The following is a 24,353-nucleotide window of genomic DNA, read 5'->3' as shown; positions in this document are numbered from 1 at the left end:
TTGCCGGGTTTTAAAAAATGCTGTAATTTTAAAATTTGTAGCATAAAACCTGACCTTATAAAATAGACCTGGATAAAAACACCAGAGATTAATAAAAAAACATACTATTATTTATTAAAGAGATTGGCCACTACTTTGTTATTGATTGCCTATCCTTGGGCTAGGCCAGGGATGTAAAACTCAAACACACAGAGGGCCAAAATTAAAAACTTGGACAAAGTCGTGGGCCAAGCAGTATACAGTATAATGGACCCCACAAAGTCCTCTATATAGAATAATTGGTCCCACATAGTCCGCTATACAGAATAATGGGTCCCACATAGTCCGCTATACAGAATAATGGGTCCCACATAGTTCTCCATACAGTATAATGGGTCCCACATAGTTCTCCATACAGTATTATGGGCACCACATAGTCCTCCATACAGAATAATGGCCCCACATAGGGGTGGTGGTTCTGGTGTCATGGGCCAAATAAAACCACCTTGCAGGCCAGATTTGGCCCACAAGCCAGAGTTTGACATGTATGGGATAGGCTATCAATATCTAATTAATTAATATCCAGCACACCCGCCAATCTTTTACCTGCAGCCAGAAGTTCTTGGATGCTGCCGAAACACAGCAGCTCCATTAAAACTATAGTGGTCGTGGCCAAGTACTAAATGTCCACCCTCTATTTATTTGGATAAGGGGTATATCTGCAGTACCTGGCTGCAGTTACCATAGAAATGACAAAACTGCTGTGTTCCAGCAGAATCCGAGAACTTCCGGCCATCGGTAACAGATGATTGGCGGGGTTTCCAGGTCACGTACTTGATCCAATCAGATGTTGATGACCTATCCTAAGGATAGGCAATCAATAAAAAAAATAGTGGCCAGCCCATTTAAAACTCCACTGTACCAAAAAAATACTAAAATGCCACAAATCAGCATTCTCCGTATATAGATATTGTCATACCTTATTAGATAGTTTCAACAAACCTCTCATTTCTTCAAAAACATTGCTAAATGCTGTTTGTAGCACCTGCCTGTAAGGCACATTTCACAAACTGCTCTTAATGCTTATTCATTAGTAACTATATCTTTCCCCACAGATACACAAATATAAACGTCTGGATATAATAGAGACAAATGTGAAGCCTGCTATAATAGAAGGTAATTAATTTCATTTGTAGTAGCTTAAGCCACAGCTTCATCTTAATTTTATATAGTGTATAAAAATGATAATAACTTTTTTTTTTTATATATATTTTCTGGACATAGCTAAAAAAAATCACATGATATTTTTGGATAGCCAGAAAACAACATTCATTCGTCACAAGCAGCGTCTTTCTGTTGTACGAGACCTGAAAGAAAAGGCACGACAAGGCTTACTAGGTACTGTTGTGTATGTTGTGTTCTGTATAATAATGATGCTAAAAAAGTGTAAACTTATTAGAAACTTAAGTTTGTGTGAATCGATCCGCACGATCCATCGGACACATCAGCAATCTGTGGCCAATAGACTGGATCCGTCACATGTGCGTCGTCATTGCAGCGTGACGAACATATGATATCACACCAGGCCGGCTAATCAAAAAAAAGAGCCATGGATGCTGTCAGGTTAGAGGTGGTTCTCTAGGCTTCTGTCCAGTGACCACAGATTACTAAAATGATTGATGGATGGGTCATGGGAATTTATTAGAAACAGGCTTGGACTGGCCCACAGGAGAACAGTAGAATCCTCCGGTGGGCCACCACCCTCTTATATGAGCTGTACTTGGCACAATACACTTGAGTCACTATGTACAGACAAAGGCAGCATCTTATTCATTTAACAATCTACCCAGTTAATTATTGTATCAATTTGTAATTGAGGCTAATGTCACATTTGCATGTAGGTGGGTCCCTGGAGTTGGTTACTGGTGGCCCTTGGCATCCCAGTCTGACACTGATTAGAAACACATAGGAATTAAGATAATATCCACTGTAGACCTTATTGACCAATTTGGAGGTCCATAATACACCTTTCTTTAAAACTTTTTAAATACTTGTTAGGGTTTTTCATAGCTTTTTTCTAACTTTTACACTTTATTGAATTCGTTTTTTTTATGCCATTTGCCCTATAGAGAAACTTATCTAAAAATTACCATTATGCCACAAACAAAATAGCATTGTAAGTGCATTTTTCATCTTAATATAACCTTTGACATCCGACAAAGTAAAACTGCCATAATAAAAACAACAACGAAAAACATGTTGGATTCACTCTCAGAAAGATTCTGTGCCTGAATCCAGAATGGGTTGTGTTTTTGATACATTTTGTTCCACAGTTAGTTTAACCCCTTTCTGACATGATAGGTACTAATATGTATCTGTGCCCTGGGCCTTATGGACCAGATACAGGCTGTGCGGGCAGAATCGCTGCCGGGTGTCAGCTGATTGTCACAGCTGACAACCGGTGCTACGTGCTTGGAGCTGTCCTGCACCTCTCCCAGTACATTAACCCCCGAAATGCTGCGATCGAAGTCGATCGCAGCATTCCGGTGGCAAGAGGAGGTAAGCGCCAGTACTCACCTCCTCTCCAGCGTCCCGTGGTGTTTGTGGCTGGGTCCCGTGGTTGTCATATGACCCGCATGGCGTCATGACCACATCCGGGTCACCTGACACCAGGAAAATGCTTTGATCATTCGCAGTGCACGATCACACTATCTTCTCCCTCTGCAGCGCTGACAGGCTGCATAGAACAGGGATGGAGCTGCATTCCTGTGCTATACAGGCGATCAGCCTGCAAAAAGTGAAAGTCCCATAATGGGACAATGTCTAAAAGTTAAAAAAAGAATCAGAAAGTAAAAAAAAAATAATAATCGCCAAAAAATAAAAATATATTGTACCCATCAATAAATAGTTTTATGAAAAAAAAGCTAAAAAACAATAAAAGTACACATATTTGGTATCGCTGCGTCCGGAACAACCTGACCTATAAAACTCTCCCAATAATTAACCCCTTTAGTGAACATGGTAAAAAAAACGAAGCAAAAAACAATCTTTTATCATACCGCCAAACAAAAAATGGAATAAAACGCGATCAAAAAGACGAATGTAAATAAAATAGGTACCTCTGAAAGTCATCTTGTACCGCAAAAAACAAGCCGCCATATACAGGTCCATTAGCTGAAAAATAAAAAAGTTATAGCTCTCAGAATAAAGCGATGCAAAAAATATTCTTTTTTCTATAAAATAGTTTTTATTGTGTAAAAGCACTAAAACATAAAAGAAACTATTTAAATGTGGTACCGCTGTAAACGTACTGACCCGAAGCATAAAGTTGCCTGATCAATTTTACCACACACAGAACGGCATAAAAAATAAAACTATTCCTGAATTGTTGTTTTTTGTTTATTCTGCCTCCCAAAAATCGGAATAGAAAGCGATCAAAAAACGTCACGTGCCTGAAAATGGTATCATTAAAAACGCCAATTCGTCCCGCAAAAAAAACAAGCAGTCACATGACTGTCGGCCGAAATATGAAAAAATTATAGCTCTCAAAATATGGCGATGCAAAAACTAGTCTTTGCAAAGAAAAAGTGTGTGACCGCTGTCAATAATAAAAACCGCTATAAATCTGGTATCGCTGTAATCGCACCGACCCGAAGAATAAAGTCGTCTAATCACTTACAGTGGGTACGAAAAGCATTCAGACCCCCTTTAAATTTTTCACTCTTTGTTTCATTGCAGCCATTTGGTAAATTCTAAAAAGTTCATTTTTTTCTCATTAAAGTACACTCTGCACCCCATCTTGACTGAAAAAAACAGAAATGTAGAAATTTTTGCAAATTTATTAAAAAAGAAAAACTGAAATATCACATGGTCATAAGTATTCAGACCCTTTGCTCAGACACTCATATTTAAGTCACATGCTGTCCATTTCCTTGTGATCCTCCTTGAGATGGTTCTACTCCTTCATTGGAGTCCAGCTGTGTTTAATCAAACTGATAGGACTTGATTTGGAAACGCACACACCTGTCTATATAAGACTTCATAGCTCACTGCATGTCAGACCAAATGAGAATCATGAGCTCAAAGGAACTGCCCAAGGAGCTCAGAGACAGAATTGTGGCAAGGCACAGATCTGGCCAAGGTTACAAAAGAATTTTTGCATTATTCAAGGTTCCTAAGAGCACAGTGGCCTCCATAATCCTTAAATTGAAGAAGTTTGGGACTACCAGAAGTCTTCCTAGATCTGGTCATCCAGCCATACTGCGCAATCGTGGAGAAGAGGTAAAGAAGAACCCCAAGATCACTGTGGCTGAGCTCCAGAGATGCAGTAGGGAGATGGGAGCAAGTTCCACAAAGTCAACTATCACTGCAGCCCTCCACCAGTCGAGCCTTTATGGCAGAGTGGCCCGACAGAAGCCTCTCCTCAGTGCAAGATATATGAAAGCCCACATAAAGTTTGCTCAAAAACACATGAAGAGCTCCCAGACTATGAGAAATAAGATTTTCTTGTCTGATGAGATGAAGATAGAACTTTTTGGTGATAATTCTAAGCAGAATGTGTGGAGAAAACCAGCCACTGCTCATCACCTGCCCAATGCAATCCCAACAATGAAACATGGTGGTGGCAGCATCACTCTGTGGGGGTGTTTTTCAGCTGCAGGGACAGGATGACTGGTTGCAATTGAAGGAAACATGAATGCGGCCAAGTACAGAGATGTCCTGGATGAAAACCTTTTCAAGAGTGCTCTCGACCTTAGACTTGGCCGAAGGTTCACCTTCCAACAAGACAATGACCCTAAGCTCACAGCTAAAATAACAAACGAGTGGCTTCAGAACAACTCTGTGATCTGAAAATGGCTGTCCACCAACGTGCACCATCCAACCTGACGGAACTGGAGAGGATCTGCAAGGAAGAATGGCAGAGGATCCCCAAATCCAGGTGTGAAAAACTTGTTGCATCATTCCCAAGAAGACTCATGGCTGTACTAGCTCAAAAGGGTGCTTCTACTCAATACTGAGCAAAGGGTCTGAATACTTATGACCATGTGATATTTCAGTTTTTCTTTTTTAATAAATTTGCAAAAATTTCAAAATTTGTGTTTTTCCAGTCAAGATGGTGTGCAGAGTGTACTTTAATAAGAAAAAAATGAACTTTTTAGAATTTACCAAATGGCTGCAATGAAACAAAGAGTGAAAAGTTTAAAGGGGTTTGAATGCTTTCCGTACCCACTGTATACGGCACGAGGAAAGGCGTAAAAAAATACAACTCTAAGGTTAGGCTTGTGTTAGGGCTAGGGTTGTGTTGGGGTTGGGATTTATTCAAAAGTAAAGAAAAAAAAAAATGACGATATGGCGACTAGTGTTGAGTGCAAGTGCTCGCTACTTGAGTTTGCATCGGGCGCTTGGGTATGCACAGAGTATCGCGGGTGCTCAAGTGACATGCTCGAGCCTCTGCCCCATATGCTTCGTGGTCAAAAAAACATGGCGGGGATTGCCTGCCATGCACGAGCGATCCCTGCATGTTTTTTTTTTTGGGTGTCTAATAACCGTGAAACATTCGGGTGGGGACTCAAGCATGTCACTCGAGCACCCGCCATACATGGTGCATACCTGAGTACCCGATGCAAACTCTAGTAGCGAGTACTTGCGCTCATGACGAATGACAACTTATTCAATATGATGACCTAATGTTATCAATTTCTTTGTCGTACCTCTGGGCTCAAAGTGTTCACTATACCCCTTGATAAAATCCTTGAGGGGTCTAGTTTCCAAAATGGTGTCACTTGGGGGGGGGGGGGGGGGATTCCACTATTTAGGCGCATCAGGGGCTCTCGAAATGCGACATGATGTCCGCTCTCAATTCCAGCCAATTTTGCGTTCAGAAAGTCACAGAGCTCCTTGAATACTGACCCCTGCCGTGCGCCCAAACAGGGTATTTTCCCCACATATGATGTATCGGCTTGCTCAGGAGAAATTGCACAACAAATGGTATGGTGCAATTTCTCCTGTTACCCTTATGAAAATGTAAAATTGGGGGCTGAAAAACATTTTTGTGGGAAAAATGTGAAAATGTTATTTTTACGGCTCAATGTTATAAACTTCTGTGAAGCACCTGGGGGTTCAAGGTGCTCAACACACATCTAGATAAGTTCCCTGAGGGGTCTAGTTTCCAAAATGGTGTCAGTTGTGGGGGGTTTCCACTGTTTAGGCACATCAGGAGCTCTCCAAACGCAACATGGCGTCCTCTAATTATTCAAGCAAATTTTACATTCAAAAAGTCAAATGGCACTCCTTCCCTTCTGAACCCTGCCGTGCGCGAAAACAGTGGTTTGCCCCCACATATGAGGTATTGGGGTACTCGGGAGAAATTACACAACAAATTTTGGGGTCCATTTTTTCCTGTTACCAAAATAAAAAAAATTGGAGTCTAAAGTAACATTTTTGTAAAAAAAAGTTAAATGTTAATTTTTTTCTTACACTTTCCAAAAATTCCTGTGAAGCACCTGAAGGGTTAATAAAGTTCTTGAATGTGCGTTTGAGCACCTTGAGGGGTGCAGTTTTTAGAATGGTGTCACTTTTGGGTATTTTCTGTCATAAAGGCCCCTCAAAGCCCCTTCAAATGTGATGTGGTTCCTAAAAAAAATTGTTTTGTAAATTTTGTTGGAAAAATGAGAAACTGTTGGTCAACTTTTAACCCTTACAACTTCCTAACCAAATCAAATTTTGGTTCCAAAATTGTGCCGATGTAAAGTAGACATGTGGGAAATGTTATTTATTAACTCTTTTGTGTGACATATCTCTCTGATTTAAGGGCATAAAAATTCAAAGTTTGAAAATTGCAAAATTATCAAAATTTTAGGCAAATTTCCGATTTTTTTCACAAATAAACGCAAGTGATATTAAAGAAATTTTAACACTGTCATGAAGTACAATATGTCACGAAAAACAGTCTCAGAATCAGGGGGATCCGTTGAAGCGTTCCAGAGTAATTACTTCATAAAGTGACAGTGGTCAGAATTGTAAAAATTGGCCTGGTCATTAACGTGCAAACTACCCTCGGGGGTAAAGGGGTTAAATTACTGTAAAATGACCACTTATTTACTGTGTATTCGTGTGAACACAGCCTTAGAATGACTTTTGGAAACTAGCACAGAAGAAAAGTGAAGGCCTTACCATAGCATCCAATTAGGTTAAAGCACGCTTGTGAAATGAGAACCCAAAGCTTACTAATTTGCCATAGGCAACTTCCCACTTTTCTCTTGCATTTTTGATAAATATGAATTTGTAATCCAGTGTCGACAGGTTCTAGTTTTCTGATGTGCGCTAACAACTTGTCATGGACAGATAACCACCGGTCTGTCCTAAACATGGCTTCGTTCACAAAATAAGTCCTTATTCACACATTAGTTTATTTTTTTTCTTGGTATAAAAACAGATTGATTTTGATCACTGTTTTTTAATCCGTTTATCAAGACATATGTAAGTTTTACCATCAGTGTATTATCTGCTTTCTTTCATTTGCTTAAAAAAAATGGTTTTCTATCTTCTTCTTAGCAAAAAAAAAAAACATGTGAAAAGACTCCTAGAAAATAATGGGTATGTGTTCTAGTCATGAAAGAAGATCGATTGCTCTCAGTAAGAGAAACAAAATAATCTTGTAGTTGTGATGCCTTTTATTGGCTAACAAAAATAAAATAAGTAATGTTACAAAGCTTTCAAGACTGCTTAGGTCTCTTCACCAGGTATGGTATAACAAAGTGTCTGAAGAAACACACACAGGTGCATCTCACTAAATTAGAATATCATCAAAAAGTTAATTTATTTCAGTTCTTCAATCCAAAAAGTGAAACTCATATATTATACAGAGTCATTACAAACAGAGTGATCTATTTCAAGTGTTTATTTCTGTTAATGTTGATGATTATGGCTTACAGCCAATGAAAACACAAGAGTCATTAACTCAGTAAATTAGAATACTTTAGAACAGCAGCTTAAAAAATGTTTTTAAAATCCGAAATGTTGGCCTACTGAAATGTATAGTACAGACCAAAAGTTTGGACACACCTCATTTAAAGATTTTTCTGTATTTTCATGACTTTGAAAATTGTACATTCACACTGAAGGCATCAAAACTATGAATTAACACATGTGGAATTATATACTTAACAAAAAAGTGTGAAACAACTGAAAATATGTCTTATATTCTAGGTTCTTCAAAGTAGCCACCTTTTGCTTTGATGACTGCTTTGCGCACTCTTGGCATTCTCTTGATGAGTTTCAAGAGGTAGTCACCAGAAATGGTCTTCCAACAATCTTGAAGGAGTTCCCAGAGATGCTTAGCACTTGTTGGCCCTTTTGCCTTCACTCTGTGGTCCAGCTCACCCCAAACCATCTCGATTGGGTTCAAGTCTGGTGACTGTGGATGCCAGGTCATCTGGCGTAGCACCCTATCACTCTCCTTCTTGGTCAAATAACCCTTACAAAGCCTGGAGGTGTGTTTGGGGTCGTTGTCCTGTTCAAAAATAAATGATGGTCCAACTAAACGCAAACCGGATGGAATAGCATGCCGCTGCAAGATGCTGTTGTAGCCATGCTGGTTCACTATGCCTTCAATTTTGAATAAATCCCCAACAGTGTCACCAGCAAAGCACCCCCACACCATCACACCTCCTTCTCCATGCTTCACGGTGGGAACCAGGCATGTAGAGTCCATCCGTTCACCTTTTCTGCGTCGCACAAAGACACGGTGGTTGGAACCTAAGATCTCAAATTTGGACTCATCAGACCAAAGCACAGATTTCCACTGGTCTAATGTCCATTCCTTGTGTTCTTTAGCCCAAACAAGTCTCTTCTGCTTCTTGCCTGTCCTTAGCAGTGGTTTCCTAGCAGCTATTTTACCACAAAGGCCTGCTGCACAAAGTCTCCTCTTAACAGTTGTTGTAGAGATGATGTGTCTGCTGCTAGAACTCTGTGTGGCATTGACCTGGTCTCTAATCTGAGCTGCTGGTGACTCGGATAAACTTATCCTCAGAAGCAGAGGTGACTCTTGGTCTTCCTTTCCTGAGGCGGTCCTCATGTGAGCCAGTTTCTTTGAATGTGTCACCAAGTGCAGTTGCAAAAACCATCAAGTTCTACAAAGTTTGCCCAATTTTTCGCACTGACTGACCTTCATTTCTTAAAGTAATGATGGCTACTCGTTTTTCTTTACTTGGCTGCTTTTTTCTTGCCATAATACAAATTCTAACAGTCTATTCAGTAGGACTATCAGCTGTGTATCCACCTGACTTCTGCACAACACAACTGATGGTCCCAACCCCATTTATAAGGCAAGAAATTCCACTTATTAAACCTGACAGGGCACACCTATGAAGTGAAAACCATTTCTGGTGACTACCTCTTGAAGCTCATCAAGAGAATGCCAAGAGTGTACAAAGCAATCTTCAAAGCAAAAGGTGGCTACTTTGAAGAACCTAGAATATAAGACATATTTTCAGTTGTTTCACACTTTTATGTTAAATATATAATTCCACATGTGTTAATTCATAGTTTTGATGCCTTCAGTGTGAATGTACAATTTTCAAAGTCATGAAAATACAGAAAAATCTTTAAATAAGAAGGTGTCCAAACTCTTGGGTCTGTACTGTATGTTCAGTAAATGCACTCAATACTTGGTCAGGGCTCCTTTTGCATCAAGTACTGCATCAATGCGGCGTGGCATGGAGGCGATCAGCCTGTGGCACTGCTGAGGTGTTATGGAAGCCCAGGTTGCTTTGATAGCAGCCTTCAGCTCGTCTGCATTGTTGGGTCTGGTGTCTCTCATCTTCCTCTTGACAATACTCCATAGATTCTCTATGGGGTTAGGGTCAGGCGAGTTTGCTGGCCAATCAAGCACAGTGATACTGTTGTTTATAAACCAGGTATTGGTACTTTTGGCAGTGTGGACAGGTGCCAAGTCCTGCTGGAGAATGAAATTTCCATCTCCAAAAAGCTTGTCAGCAGAGGAAAGCATGAAGTGCTCTAAAATTTCTTGGTAGACTGCTGCGCTGACTTTGGTCTTGATAAAACACATTGGACCTACACCAGCAGATGACATGGCTCCCCAAACCATCACGGATTGTGGAAATTTCACACTAGACCTCAAGCAGCTTGGATTGTGTGCCTCTCCACTCTTCCTCCAGACTCTGGGACCTTGATTTCCAAATGAAAATTGGAACTCTGGGACCTTGTGGAGTGTGTCAATGACTGCCTTCGGGACATCTGTCTAGTCAGCTGTCTTCCCCATGATTGTGGTGCCTACTGAAACAGATTAAGGGATGTTTTTAAACGCTCAGGAAGTCTTTGCAGGTGTGTTTCGGTAATTATTTTAATTTACTGAGATAATGACTTTTGTGTTTTCATTGACTGTAAGCCATAATCTTCAACATTAACAGAAATAAACACTTGAAATAGATCACTCTGTTTGTAATGACTCTGTATAATATACGAGTTTAACTTTTTGTATTGAAGAACTGAAATAAATTAACTTTTTGATGATAATCTAATTTAGTGAGATTCCCCTGTAAAAGAGCAGAGAAGGGATTTAGCAAATGGACATTTAAAAAAAACAATATGAGCTTGAGTAAATCCTTAAAGGTTTGTTTTTTGGTCTTTTGCTGAAGGTCTGCAGATAGTCAATGTGACTGCAGACTTCTGAATCGTTACAATGTGCGCCTTGTACGCTGTCAGGATTTTTCAGGATTTTCTGGTGTTACAAGTGAATTAAACAAGGCCAAGCACATCTAGTCGGAATGTGGCCAAAAGTATGCAAATTGCATCTCTCAGTCAACCGAAGAATCCTGACAGTGTGCAGTACGCACGCTGTAAGGATTCAAGAGTCTGCAGTCACTGTAGACTTTCATTAAAAGATCAGACAACCCCTTTAAAGAGTCTTCCCTACATCTCACAAATGCAAATTTAACACAAGCCTGCAGTAATAAATTTTGTTTTAGTTTCTGAGAAAAGCATTTTACTTCATATGCAAATGATGGCGCTTTGGTGCACAGTTACACCACCTCAATTAGTATTCTGAGCACTACTCCTTATCCTGATTGACAGCGCTTACTTGCCTAGATCAAGTCCTACTTGAACTTAATCCGCAGCACACTGACTGAGCCAAACGGTGGTCTCAGAGTCATTGTTGGCAGGTTCTCATCCCTGGCTCCTGTCTGTGGCCACCACTGCTACACTTCTGGGTGTATCAGTGTAGCCAGTGGCGGATACAGGTAGGAGCCATGGATCAGAGCCTGCCTACATCAACACTGAGCGTCTCTAGGCCTCTTCAGTGTCAGTGTGTCATGAGTTCAGGCAGAGTTCGCTCTGGGCAATCGAGTGCTGTCAATCAGGATAAGGGGACGTGCTCAGAATGCAAATTGAGTGGTGTAATAGTGCACTCAGCCCTTGGTCACGCCAAGAGTGTGCCCAAGCTTCCTCGTGTGCTTATGTCTCAGGCACTAAGAAAGACACTTAAATCTATGCTGAAGTTATGATTTGTTTTAGGGACTAAATCCCCTATATAAATCTATAACCAGTTTAATATACGTGTTGGAGGTGACAGGCTCCCTTTAATTAATTTAATTGATGTAGAATAGAGATGAGCTGATCAGGCAAAATTCGAATTCGCCTGTTCGTGTGGTTTTTCCTGGGAAATTTGAAGTTATTATCCACCAATTTAATGTTCCATACTATTCTGTGTAATATCTTCATTCCCCAAAGCATAAAATGTAAAAAAAAAAATCAAAAAAAAATCAATCATTACTCACTTCACCGCTGACTTCTTGCGCATCTTCAGATTCCCTGCCGCCCATGAAGGATTCTTTGTGTCTCCCACATTGTGCTGGAACTTTTGGGTGTCATGGAGAATCCTGCATGAGAGTGGTCAATGACATCACGACGTTTGGTGTAACCTCTCGCGTGCATAACCCTTGACACCTGGAAGTGCAATTACAGTGCATGAAGTACAAAGATTCAATCATGGTTGGTGGGTGATCTGAAGATGTGGCGATGAGTAGCTGAGGGGTGGGGGGAGAGGTCAGCAGTGAGGTGAGTAAAATGATTTTTTAACCTTTGGATGGCCCATTATGGTTCAGCAAAATAACAACCAGCGGCAGCTATTTTGCTGAGTTCTCGTGGAAGCGAATTAGAAAACATCCACATCTTAGCGAATATGGATTTTTGTAAAATTCGACTAGAAATCAATTTCACTCAAATTTATTTGCACATCTCCAATGTGGGATTGGAGACCTGATGCCCTCACTATCTCTAGATCGGATTCCTCAGATGTTGCAGTATGATGTGAGGTATTATATTTACATGTATAGAAAACAATCAATCAATCATCTTTCAACTGGTATCAAAAATGTTTATCTTTTGACTAGTCATGGAAATCACGAATAGAACATGTACAACAAAAATTGACGTCTGAATGAGGCCTGACCTGAGCCATTTGATTTACATATGTTACCTTTTGTACATTCCTAAAAATATTGTTAAGACTGAAACATTTGTAGGATGCTTTCTACGATACTAAAGTTTACATCAATATTTTTGTTAGATGATGAAATTCCAGGAGGTCCAGAATCCGACCTTTTCTCAGACACAAGCAGCATCATGACAGCAAGTGATATGAGTGGAAAATATTCTCATAGTAATTCCAGAGTTTCCTCGTAAGTTATTAAAGTAATACAAAATCTAAAAAATAGTGTAATTGTTAATTGTCACAACTTGTGACTTTCTCCTCTTCCTCAATGCAGGAGATCATCTAAAAACCGTCGAAAAGCAGAACGCAAAAAGCACAGTTTGAAGGAAGGTAGTCCCCTAGAGGATGTGGCCCTTCTGGAAGCTCTGGGAGAAATTGTCCGTACAGTGGATAATATGAGGAGTAAGTTGTGTGTCCCCATGAAAACTATCAGTTTTAGAAATAGAAGTATAGCAAGGCTTGGTATTAAGGGTGATGTGTGAATTCTCGTAATGCAGGGCATTGGACTGCCTGTAATCCGTGCAGTATACAATACATAAAATGCATTTTGTTGCCTAAACGTCATTATTAAGCTCAGAAGTCTCAACTTGTGGATCCTGTTAGTTACAAGATGAGCAGAGGAACCTGTCACGCACAGTGTAGGAAAGATAAAGTGCGGCACAAAGGGATGAGGGGAAGGGATCCCGGACACTAGTGAAAGGAGGAAGTGGAGACCTCCTAGGCTGATCTGCAATCACCCTGTCTACCCTACCGTCCTTATATTGGTTCCTCACCAATCTTCACAGGAACCTATCCCTGTATTTCCCTAGCGCTTGGACCTGGATAGGGAAGGGAGGGATGAGCACTAGTCGATCCCCACTGACAACTAAAGACAGCAAGTGGAGACAAACACGGGGGAAGTAGCTTAGCTTGAGTTGACTTCAGAGAGATGGCACACGTGTCCTCTCAGCACCAGAGAGGAAGTAAGAACTGCACTTGCTCCAAGCCTTCACAAGGGGTCATGTGAATATCACTGGCACCTCTGTGTAGCAACCAGGAAGTATTTAAATACCCAGGCCTGATTGTCAATTAGAGCAGGGGGGAGGTAGCCGCTGGGTCCAAGAGTGAGACAGCTAAGAAGGTGTCTGTAATGCCAAACAAAGGGATCTCCTGCAACCAACTTCAGGGCGACTGTCTGTCATATCTGACACACCCGTGACAGAACCTGTACCACGTTCTGGAGCCAAAAAGACATTTTATGAAGATCATGCAGTGCAAACAATTGCCTGGCTGTGTTAAGTCAACTTATAAACTATATTGTGAGCAAAATAGCTCTGACTTGGAAACCTCTCATAGTGTCAGCTATTGGAGGTAGCTCCCAATATGTCAATATCTGACCTGAATTCTGGCCAATGTTATGATGGCTTCAGATTGGGACATATAAACCTGATGAGAGTCCTTGTGGCTGATTCATTGACTGGCGTTGTGCACGCCAGTCATAAGGAACGGGCTCAATGGAGCATGATGCCCCTAATTCTTTAGGAAGCCCACACCACTTAGTGAATTAAGCACATTTCTTAACTGGCCTTTGCTGTTGCCAGAAATGTACTTTAGCCAGGTACTGCAGTGTATTTCAGGAGTAAGTGATGTCAATAAAGTGACATAACTTTTCATGAATCTGATGACCAGACATAGTCACGCCTCATCCTGCACATGCTACGTCCATTTCGACGTAATTGGCCGAGTCTGGTGTGAAAATGCCAAAAGTTACAATATTTTTGCTTAACTTCCAAGTTGTGCAAAAATCTTGTGACTTAATATGTTTTGTGCCAGAATTCTGAAGAAAACGCCTTAATGAATCGGCCCCCTTTGGTTTTGATTATATTACTGTTTTATCAATGATGTTTTATCATTGACAGCTTTCTGCCTATACTTTGCATTGGAAGACAGCTGCCAATTGGCGCTTGTGGGAAGGGATATCGAGGACTACATAGCTGGAGCTCATCATTGAGAGGACAAACAAAGCAGCTGCAGATAAAACACTGGTTTATCACAATTAGGGCTCGTGCGCACGACTGTTTAAATCGGACGAGTACTATCCATGGGTTTGACGGATAGCACTTGTACCCATCTTATTCAATGGCTCAGTACACATGTCCGATTTTTTTTTTTTCCCTCCGACTGAGTGGTCTGAGGAAAAAACATCACTGCATGCTCTACAGTATTTTCCTCCGAGAATTAGATGGCACTTGCCCATTAAGTCCATTACAGTCTATAGGTCCATGAAAAAAAAAAAAAATCAGACTGCACTCAGATGACATTCGAGTGCAGTCTGATTTTCACGGACCGATAATATAGAGAGGGTGAATTTACATTTTTTTTTTTTTTTCCTCTCCACCTCTGAGAAAATCGGATCAAACTCTGATTAGCATAATCGGACCGATTTTCTCTTATATAGAAAACAGTCGTCTACACCTGCCCTTACATCCTTTGTTGGCAATGTCAGAGGTCAAACGTTTTCTGTAAGTCTTCACAAGGTTGGCACACACTGTTGCGGGTATGTTGGCCCATTCCTCCATGCAGATCCCCTCTAGAGCAGTGATGTTTTGGGGCTAGTAACCTAGTAACTGTTTCTCTTTAACCAGCTTTGCGATATGACCAAGGATATTATGTTACAATGTTTTGGGGGTACCTTACCCTCATCAGTGAAGAAGGGGTTTGATGGCTGAATGAGACATTTTAGATGCAGCTGTGGGGGATGGGGAAGCAGTATCTGACTTTTTTAAGGAGTTCAGCTGTTTATAAAACCCTTTTGTCAATCTTCATGGGAAAAATACTCAAGTGATCTCTCTCCTAATTACAGATAGGAAAAAAAAGACAGGAAAACAATTTTGACACAACATAAAAAAAAAAAACAACAAATCCCTTTAATTGAGTTATGTTCTGTATTATTTTAGGTGAAGTGAATAATCTCCTGAAAGTGCTCGTCCTGTTTCTTTATGACTCGGATGCTAGAGAACTGCAGCTCCTTTATCATGAATCGCTCCAGTTACTGGAGACTTCAGTACCAGACATCTGGACTCCATGCACACATCCAGCTATCACACCTCCAGTAAGTCTACAATTTCCTGATTTGTTAGAGACTGAATAACTCAAAAGATAAAGCGCTAATTAATGATGAAACCATGATTTCATTAATTGATAAAAGAAGCAAAAAATGTAACTGTTTTACATCGGGTTACGACAGATGTATAACAAAAAATGGGCCATTCTCCGCGTGCAGCTCCACGTGTGCTTTCCGCATAGCGGATGGGTGCTGCCTGCATTTACAAGCACTAGTCAGGTCTGGGAAAGCAGAGCAGGCTAGCGCATACTGCAAATTTTTATTTTATTTTTTTACATCATTGATCCATGTGAAAAATTGCTGGTGGTTTGATCAGTGTGCTGTATGTTGAGCTCATATACAGCATTATAACTGATAACATGACTTATTAGTTTCTGAGAATTTAAAGGGTTTTGCCACTTGTGAAATTTTCAAAATCCCAGAAACTCCTGTGAACTTTCATCCAAAGCAACCACAGCACCGCGGTTCTAGGCTCCCTGCTTCTTATGGATCCATTATATAAACCGTGCCCATAGTGCTTGTGATGCTGTCTCCTTTTCTGTGCAAACACTGAACGCTTTCACTACAGTGGGGAAAAAAAGTATTCAGTCAGCCACCAATTGTGCAAGTTTTCCCACTTGAAAAGATGAGAGAGGCCTGTAATTGACATCATAGGTAGACCTCAACTATGAGAGACAAAATGAGAAAACAAATCCTGAATATCACATTGTCTGATTTGGAAAGAATTTTTTTTCAAATTTTGGTGGAAAATAAGTATTTGGTCAATTACAAAAGTTCATCTCAACACTGTTCTATATCCTTTGTTGGCAATGACAGACTTCAAACGTTTTCTGTAAATCTTCACAAGGTTGGCACACACTGTTGCTGGTATGTTGGCCCATTCCTCCATGCAGATCTCCTCTAGAGCAGTGATGTTTGGGGCTGTCACTGGGCAACACGGACTTTCAACTCCCTCCAAAGGTTTTCTATAGGGTTTAGATCTGGAGACTGGCTAGGCCACTCCAGGACCATGAAATGCTTCTTACGAAGCCACTCCTTCGTTGCCCTGGCGGTGTGCTTGGGATCATTGTCATGCTGAAAGACCCAGCCACGTTTCAGCTTCAATGCCCTTGCTGATGGAAGGAGGTTTGCACTCAAAATCTCACGATACATGGCCCCATTTATTCTTTCATGTACATGGATCAGTCGTCCTGGTCCCTTGGCAGAGAAACAGACCCAAAGAATGATGTTGCCACCCCCATGCTTCACAGTAGGTATGGTGTTCTTTGGATGCAACTCAGCATTCTTTCTCCTCCAAACACGACTAGTTGTGTTTCTACCAAACAGTTCTACTTTGGTTTCATCTGACCATATGACATTCTCCCAATACTCTTCTAGATCATCCAAATGCTCTCTAGCAAATTTCAGACGGGCCCGGACATGTAATGGCTTAAGCAGGGGGGACACGTCTGGCACTGCAGGATCTGAGTCCCTGGTGGCATAGTGTGTTACTGATGGTAAACTGTGTAATGTTGGTCCCAGCTCTCTGCAGGTCATTCACTAGGTCCCCATGTGTGGTTCTGGGATTTTTGCTCACTGTTCTTGAGATCATTTGACCCAACGGGGTGAGATCTTGTGTGGAGCCCCAGATCGAGGGAGATTCAGTGGTCTTGTATGTCTTCCATTTTCTAATTATTGCTCCCACGGTTGATTTCTTGACACCAAGCTCCCAGCCTGGTGCAGGGCTACAACTTTGTTTCTGGTGTCCTTTGACAGCTCTTTGGTCTTCACCACAGTGGAGTTTGGAGTGTGACTGTTTGAGGTTGCAGACAGGTGTCTTTTATACTGATAACAAGTTCAAACAGGTGCCAGTACTACAGGTAATAAGTGGAGGACAGAGGAGCCTCTTAAAGAAGAAGTTACAGGTCTGTGAGAGCCAGAATTCTTGTTTGTAGGTGACCAAATACTTAATTTCCACCAAAATTTGAAAAAAAATTCTTTCCATATCTTTCCATCTCATTTTGTCTCTCATAATTTAGGTCTACCCATGATGTCAATTACAGGCCTCGTAATATATGGAGAGAACCTCGGCACACCAATGAAAATGCAAAAAGATGATTCATACAATTACAGAGATGCAGCAAAATTGATTTATTCAGAATACAATTCCTTTCTTTGGCAAAGACATACTAGTCGTATATCAATAATGTACCCAACGTTTCGACCTATATAGGTCTTTATCAAGGTTATTCTATAATGGAAAAACAGTAGAATGAGAAGAATATATTCAAAGCAACAAACAGACAGTATACAATATAATTTCATAATGCGTACTGAATAAAGCAAAATTGATTCCAAAAGCATAAATCATAAGAAGAAAAAGAAGAATGTATTAAAATATGAAAACTAGCCATCTCACATAATTTATGTGGAAACTAAATGAATAAATCAGAAAGAGGAAAAAAATGACAATCTGTCACTAACATGTGTTATACAAAATGACCACCTAAGGTTAAGAGAACTTACTGGTATGTAGTATTGGTTCAACTGGACAAGTGCTGATTAGACCAGTGAGGTACTAAAGAGAAGAGATAATCATAAGAGAATGTATAAATGGTTCAGAATAGAGGTATATATCTGAACCTGCTTCAATAAGGTTCACATACATGTTAGACAGACATACCTGGTGATATAAGGAGGTGCCTTCTGGAGGGATGTACGGGTGCCTAGGGCGATATGTGAAGAGGCCAAACATGTCCCTGTTTTATACTGTGGCCAGTGTGCGCATTAGAAATGGTATATCCGGGTATGCGTGGAGGAACGCTATAACAAACTGCAATGAGTGACCGGCGTGTGCTCCCTGTGTTCCGGCAGCGCGCGTGACGTTGTGCGACTTCCGGGTTCATGCAGTGCGTACTTCCGGCTGTTGGAACGCACGGTGGACTGCATCTGGAATCCTGCTCATACGCAATGTGTGCTGACACATAGACAATAGAACGCAAGTAAAGGTACTAGAGGGAAGGCTTACAAATGGCAAGGTGATCAAAAGAAATAGTGTGGGACACAGTTAAACGAGGTAAAGTCTCATGTGGGACCCCAAGAAAAAAGACTGAAAAGAATTAAAGCGCCCCCTATTTTAGGTATTATGAAGGAAAAACTAAAAAAAAGAAGGAAAAATATTAGAATAAAGAATAAATACAACAATTATATAGTCAATACAATTTATCATATTGTTAACAAAATAAATTTCTTTTCAACGGTATTGTGTCTCATATTCTCTATTTAGACCCCCAGGTGTAAGAGTCTGCAATGTGTGAATACAGTAAGATTCACGTTCTTTCGGTCTCCTAATACGATTACCACCTCTTCTGCTCAATGGAATGTGGTCAGTCACCTGAAATCTCAGCTGTGATACAGTATGGGACATTGCCTAAAAATGAGCCGGAATTGGCAGCATTGTTCGGGAACATCTAATAGTAGATTTATGTTGTGAGATGCGGTCCCGGATATGCTGGGTGGTTTTCCCCAACATATCCGAGACCGCATGGACATTTAATTAAACACAGCTGGAGTCACATGAGAAGTACCCTTTAATAGGGTATCTCTTCCCTGAACGGGGATGTGTGAAAGAGTCACCTTTGGTGGTGATGGAGCATTGCGGGCATCCCAAACAGGGAAACGTCCCTCGGCGTGGAGTGGCCAAGGTACGTTGGATCGGTCCTGTCCGCATTGACCCAATGTCTGCCTTGACTAATCACGGATATTACGAGTTCTTTTATAACAGCATATGGGTGTGGTTGAGAATTCTGTAATTGTAGGGTAGGATTGCCCCAATAGGTGCCAATGTTGCTGGATACACTTGTAAATGGCCCCGCTAAATGGGTGGTATGTGTTGACAAATGCTACCCGTGGAGGTTTAGTCATAGTGGGGTTATTCCTTGCTTGTTGTTTCAGGGTCTCAATAGGATAACCCCTTTGCCGAAACTTAGTCCATTTCTATATGTCTCGTATTTCTCACTGTACTGTTAGACACGATCTGATCGACCCTACAATGTTGAGATTTGGGAAGAAATTTCTTCACATGTCGTGGATGACAACTAGAATATAATAAAAGGCTGTTTCTGTCTGTTTTCACAAATAGATCACTTTCAAGTATTCCCGTGTTGAGTAATGTGATTGTTGTGTCCAAAAAGTGGATAGAATGTGGGTCACAATGTTTGGTAAAGGTGAGGTTAGGAACCCTCGTATTGAGGTAATCAAAGAATGGCGTAAATTCGGTATCCATGCCTGTCCAAATAAAAAAAAATGTCGTCTATAAAGCGTTTCCAATATCGTATATGTGTTTGATAAGAATTATGGGTATATACGAAGTTGTTTTCAAAATCAGCCATAAAAATATTACAGACCGCGCTCCTCTTTTTAAGTGGGAGAACTTGCACGATTGGTGGCTGACTAAATACTTTTTTTCCCAACTGTACCTGTGTAGTTACAGGCAGCAGAATCCCCTGTATCTCTGACTGGTCACTGTGGCATTCTCTATTTACCCACCAGATCTAACACTGGGCATGGAACCACTATTTACTACTGTGGATTTTGCTAAGATTTTCCCCTGTGGAAATTCCACAGCAGATACAGCTTTTGGGAAAATTCCCTTATACTTTAAGATTTGAGCTTCAGTGTCTAAAGAGGCCAACATTTTCCCACATAAAAGCAGTTTGCATGTAATTAATGTTTTAATGTTTTAAAAAATTGAATATATTAATAAGGAATTTTATTGCCATTTTCTTTCTAGGTTCTAGGTCCTCATTCAACTGCCAATAGCATCATGTCTTCTTATCAACAGCAGAAAACAATAAAACCTGCAGAGCAAGGTAAGGGTCCTTTTACATGGCCAGATAAATTGCCTCTAAGGCGGTGTTCACATTTTTAGCATGATCGTGGTAAAACCGCAACTCTTTTGCTGCAACTTTCAAACCATTTTTATAAAAAATGCAATGTGCGGACACAGCCTAACGATTCCAGATCAGTGATATATAACATGTTAATCGGCAGTCATTTTACTTAAATGTATATGTTGCAATTATTGTCTTATTGTTGTTTTCCCCCTCCCCGCCGAGAGATCCAAGTTAAAAGACATGGTTGACAGTCTAGTGCAGGCGGTCAGCATGTCCTTGCATTTTAAGGAAGCAAACGCCGTCTCCTTTAAAGGGAACCTGTCATGTCATTTGTATCATTTAAACTGTCCCCAGGTCACAATTAGTGATGCAATGTGCATCACTAACATGCTTTTTCCATGTAAATCACTGCTATAGTCATTTGCCAAAAGCACTTTATATAGTTATCTGACTTGCTCGTTCAGTAATCGGGGTGTTCTTTACTGTATTTAGTCATGCTTGTCGCCAACCACTCAATTTGAAATCTAGTACCGCGCTTTCGCACTTTGCTGTATTATCCGTGACACGCGGGACCCCAGGAACAATGCGCAAGCATGGATTAAACTTACACATTTAGTGCAGGTAATGTCACAAACACACTGAGCAAGCTGACTGATGCAGCAAAGTGCGCAAGCGCAGAATTAGATTTCAGATTGAGTGGGTGGCGACCAGCATGACTAAATACAGAAAAGAACACCCCTATGACTGAACGAGCAAGTAAGTTATCGGTGAGTCTGATTTACTCTGGCTCTGCCATTACCAACACAGTTTCTACTGATCTGTTATATTCTGATTAACGCAAAATTTAATGCTACAACACAGAATCAACCTGCTTATGAAATACGTATTTAAATGTGGGGAATCCAGAAATGTAATTAGTTTTTTTTTTAAATTGGAAGTGGTTCCAGAAACATGAAGTTTTATTAAGGGATTTCCATCGTACAAGAGTGCGTGTGCTAGAAATCCAAGCGGCCGACTTAATTCTTTAGCATAAAACACATATACAATTTTTTTTCATACAGAGATTTCCACGTGATCTTCCCTGGGCGATTCACTTTTTGAATTGGCGAGCTTCTCTGTAATCTTATAAATTTTATTTTTGTTTTCCATAATGCCATTTACTAATTTATTAATTATGACAACTTTGTTGTTTATCGTGTAAAAAGGCTGAAAGTAAATAGACATGGGTAATTTGAGTTAGTTTTTATTATGTAGAGCACACTTTTCTAGCTTCCAAAACTTATTTGTTTTGGAACTCCGGCTGCTAGTAACTATATAAAGTGCTTTTGGCAAATGACTATAGCAGTGATTTTCATGGAAAAAGCATGTTAGTGATGCACATTGCATCACTAATTGTGACTTGGGGACAGTTTAAATTATACAAATGACATGATGGGTTCCCTTTAAGGGATTCAAGAGCACCACCAGGTACTTCTCCAACCACTCTGAGTTTGACGATGTCCTAGTCAGAGAGTGGACGCACCCGGAAAGATGCTTCCAAAAACTGAAGTACATGGACATTCCGTATCCTTTTTCAGACTAGGTGCTCGCTGTCTGGACCACCTCCCCTATAGAGGACCCTCTGGTTTCTCAGGTATCCAGGACCACCCTACCACTCTCAGATGCCAGGACATTTAAAAACCCAACTGACAGGCACTTCAAAAATTTGGCATAGTCCACCTTCGAGGCGGGAGGCTCGGCCCAGTTTTCAGCATTTGCAGCTATCTGGGTCACTAAGGCAAATTCCACCTGTCCAAATAATGGTGCAAAGTCATCCTTTTGTGTTTCCCGGTCTCAGAACTGGCAGACCTTGCCACCACATCACTCATACAGGCAGATATCTTTGTTGCTCAGCTCTGGCTTCAGGCAACATTGTCGCCAACCGAGTCCTTTGGCATTAAAGGGATTGTCCACTACTATGACAACCTCTTAGTAGTCAAGAGGAAGCCAGAGCTGTCGCTGGCCTCTCACTTCTACTTGATTACTTATATGTCCGAAGACAGGGATAGTGAGGGCAGCGCTAATTCGGCACAATGATCGTGTGACACAACAACCTCACGTGAGCCCCGGGAACGCAAGTGCCGACACCGCTGGAAAGGTGCCAGCACGGGAGGCGAGTATAGGTGTTTTTATTTTAATGGGGCAAACATTCAGATTATGAAGGTATTGTCCTAGTAGTGGACAACCCCTTTAAGGTTGGAGTGTGCATGTAATCTCCAAAAATCGCCTGCAGGTCTTCTCTTTCAGGTCTCTAGTGTTTTGGGAACAGACTGAACCACGCCATTTCCAAACCTACTGGAAGCAAAAGTATTTTGCTTCCACAATCCAGACTTAAACGCTCCTATCAGAGGTACAATACACCCCAATTTCAGCCTTTTCATCAATTTTCTTCAATCTACTGAGAGACACCCAAAAAAATCAACCGATAAGAGGATTGTTAGATTTTACAGTAAAATATTTCTCGTAACTTTCATTGGCGCACACAGCTCCCACCCTTGTTGCCCTGTATGGGAGTGCGTGCCTAGTTTTTCTTTTTCTTCTCTGATTTCTCACCCTGTTCTTTGGCTTCTCCTGTTTTTTCATTACCTGGTATTGCCCTGGTGCATAGATGTCTGTGCACTCTGTGACAGAGGAGCTGACTTCTTCAGTTCTTAAGGCCCCATCACACTTAGCGACGCTGCAACGATCCCGACAACTATATGACCTGTCAGGGATCGTTGCTGCGTCGCTATGTGGTCGCTGGTGAGCTGTCAAACAGGCAGGCTCACCAACGATCAGGGGAGCAGCAACATCGTGGAAAGAATCTTTCCACGATGTCCTGCTCCTGGTTACCAGCCTGCTGCTAAAGCAGGAGCAGGCTGGTAACCATGGTAAACATCTGGTTACTAGGGGCACACGCGCACCTAGTAACCCGATGTTTACCATGGTTACCACTCTGCTACAGTGAGCGGGAGGTTACCGCTCACTTTAGCAGGCTCGTAACCATGATAAACAACGGGTTACTAGGTGCTCGTGTGCCCCTAGTAACCTGATGTTTACCATGGTTACCAGCCTGATCATTCCTCCGGCTGGTCACACACAGCGATGTGTGCTGACCCGCGGGAGGGCAACGACCTAGAAATGGTCCAGGACACTTTGCAGCGATCAGCGACCTCACAGCAGGGGCCTGATCGCTGCAAAGTGTCACACAGAGACATCGCTGGTGAGGTCGCTGTTGCGTCACCAAATCCGTGACACAGCAGCGATCTCGCTATGTGAGACATGGGCTTTAGTGTCAGCCTCCCTGTGTACCCTTAGGCAATAAGAGATTTTTATGTAAGTTGTGAAAATCTTTGTCTGCACAAATGATGCAGTCAACAACAAGCGAGCGACTGTTTACACTGAGCCATGATCGATTGGGAACAAATAATAGTTTGGGCGATTACTGCCCTTGGTAAAAGGCCATTAACAACACCTATCACCACCACTGACATGACTGTTTTAATTAATTCTTGCATTATCCATTAAATAACAACTGGAGCATATTTTTTTAGAGCTTTATCTTGTGTCGATCCTCAGTTTGCATGCCAGACAGCCACTTTGAATAAAGTCTATGGGATTGCCTTGGAGAATGAAATTATCTATGCCTGGACCCTGCCTAAGGCTTGTCCCACACATTAGATTGGCTGTCGGTCGAACAATTCCTTGGCCGATTACTTGTCCTACAGCCATCTCAGCCGACTCTCCCATACACAGGAGCGTACGCTTGGCCATGCTCTCCTGTGATTTCTATTAGAAGGCCGCTGACCGACACATTGGCCAACATCTTATCTCAGGGAGAACAATGTGATTGGCTGTCCGAAAT

General features: G+C 41.2%; 1 protein-coding gene across 1 annotated transcript in view; it reads left to right on the top strand.

Annotated features, from left to right (window-relative positions):
• Positions 1-24,353, top strand: part of ELP1 (elongator acetyltransferase complex subunit 1) — a 128,468-nt gene that overhangs the window by 98,587 nt on the left and 5,528 nt on the right. Inside the window, exons 31-36 of the mRNA XM_073636918.1 lie at positions 1,095-1,155; positions 1,264-1,377; positions 12,569-12,680; positions 12,768-12,895; positions 15,430-15,584; positions 20,368-20,446. Of these exons, the coding sequence (XP_073493019.1) occupies positions 1,095-1,155; positions 1,264-1,377; positions 12,569-12,680; positions 12,768-12,895; positions 15,430-15,584; positions 20,368-20,446 (649 nt within the window). The remainder of the gene's footprint in view (positions 1-1,094; positions 1,156-1,263; positions 1,378-12,568; positions 12,681-12,767; positions 12,896-15,429; positions 15,585-20,367; positions 20,447-24,353) is intronic.

Source organism: Phyllobates terribilis, unplaced genomic scaffold (assembly GCF_046119375.1).
Source record: "Phyllobates terribilis strain yellow unplaced genomic scaffold, ASM4611937v1 Scaffold_1__5_contigs__length_1240528914, whole genome shotgun sequence".
Classification (NCBI taxonomy): domain Eukaryota; kingdom Metazoa; phylum Chordata; class Amphibia; order Anura; family Dendrobatidae; genus Phyllobates; species Phyllobates terribilis.
This window is presented reverse-complemented; position numbering and strand designations above follow the sequence as displayed.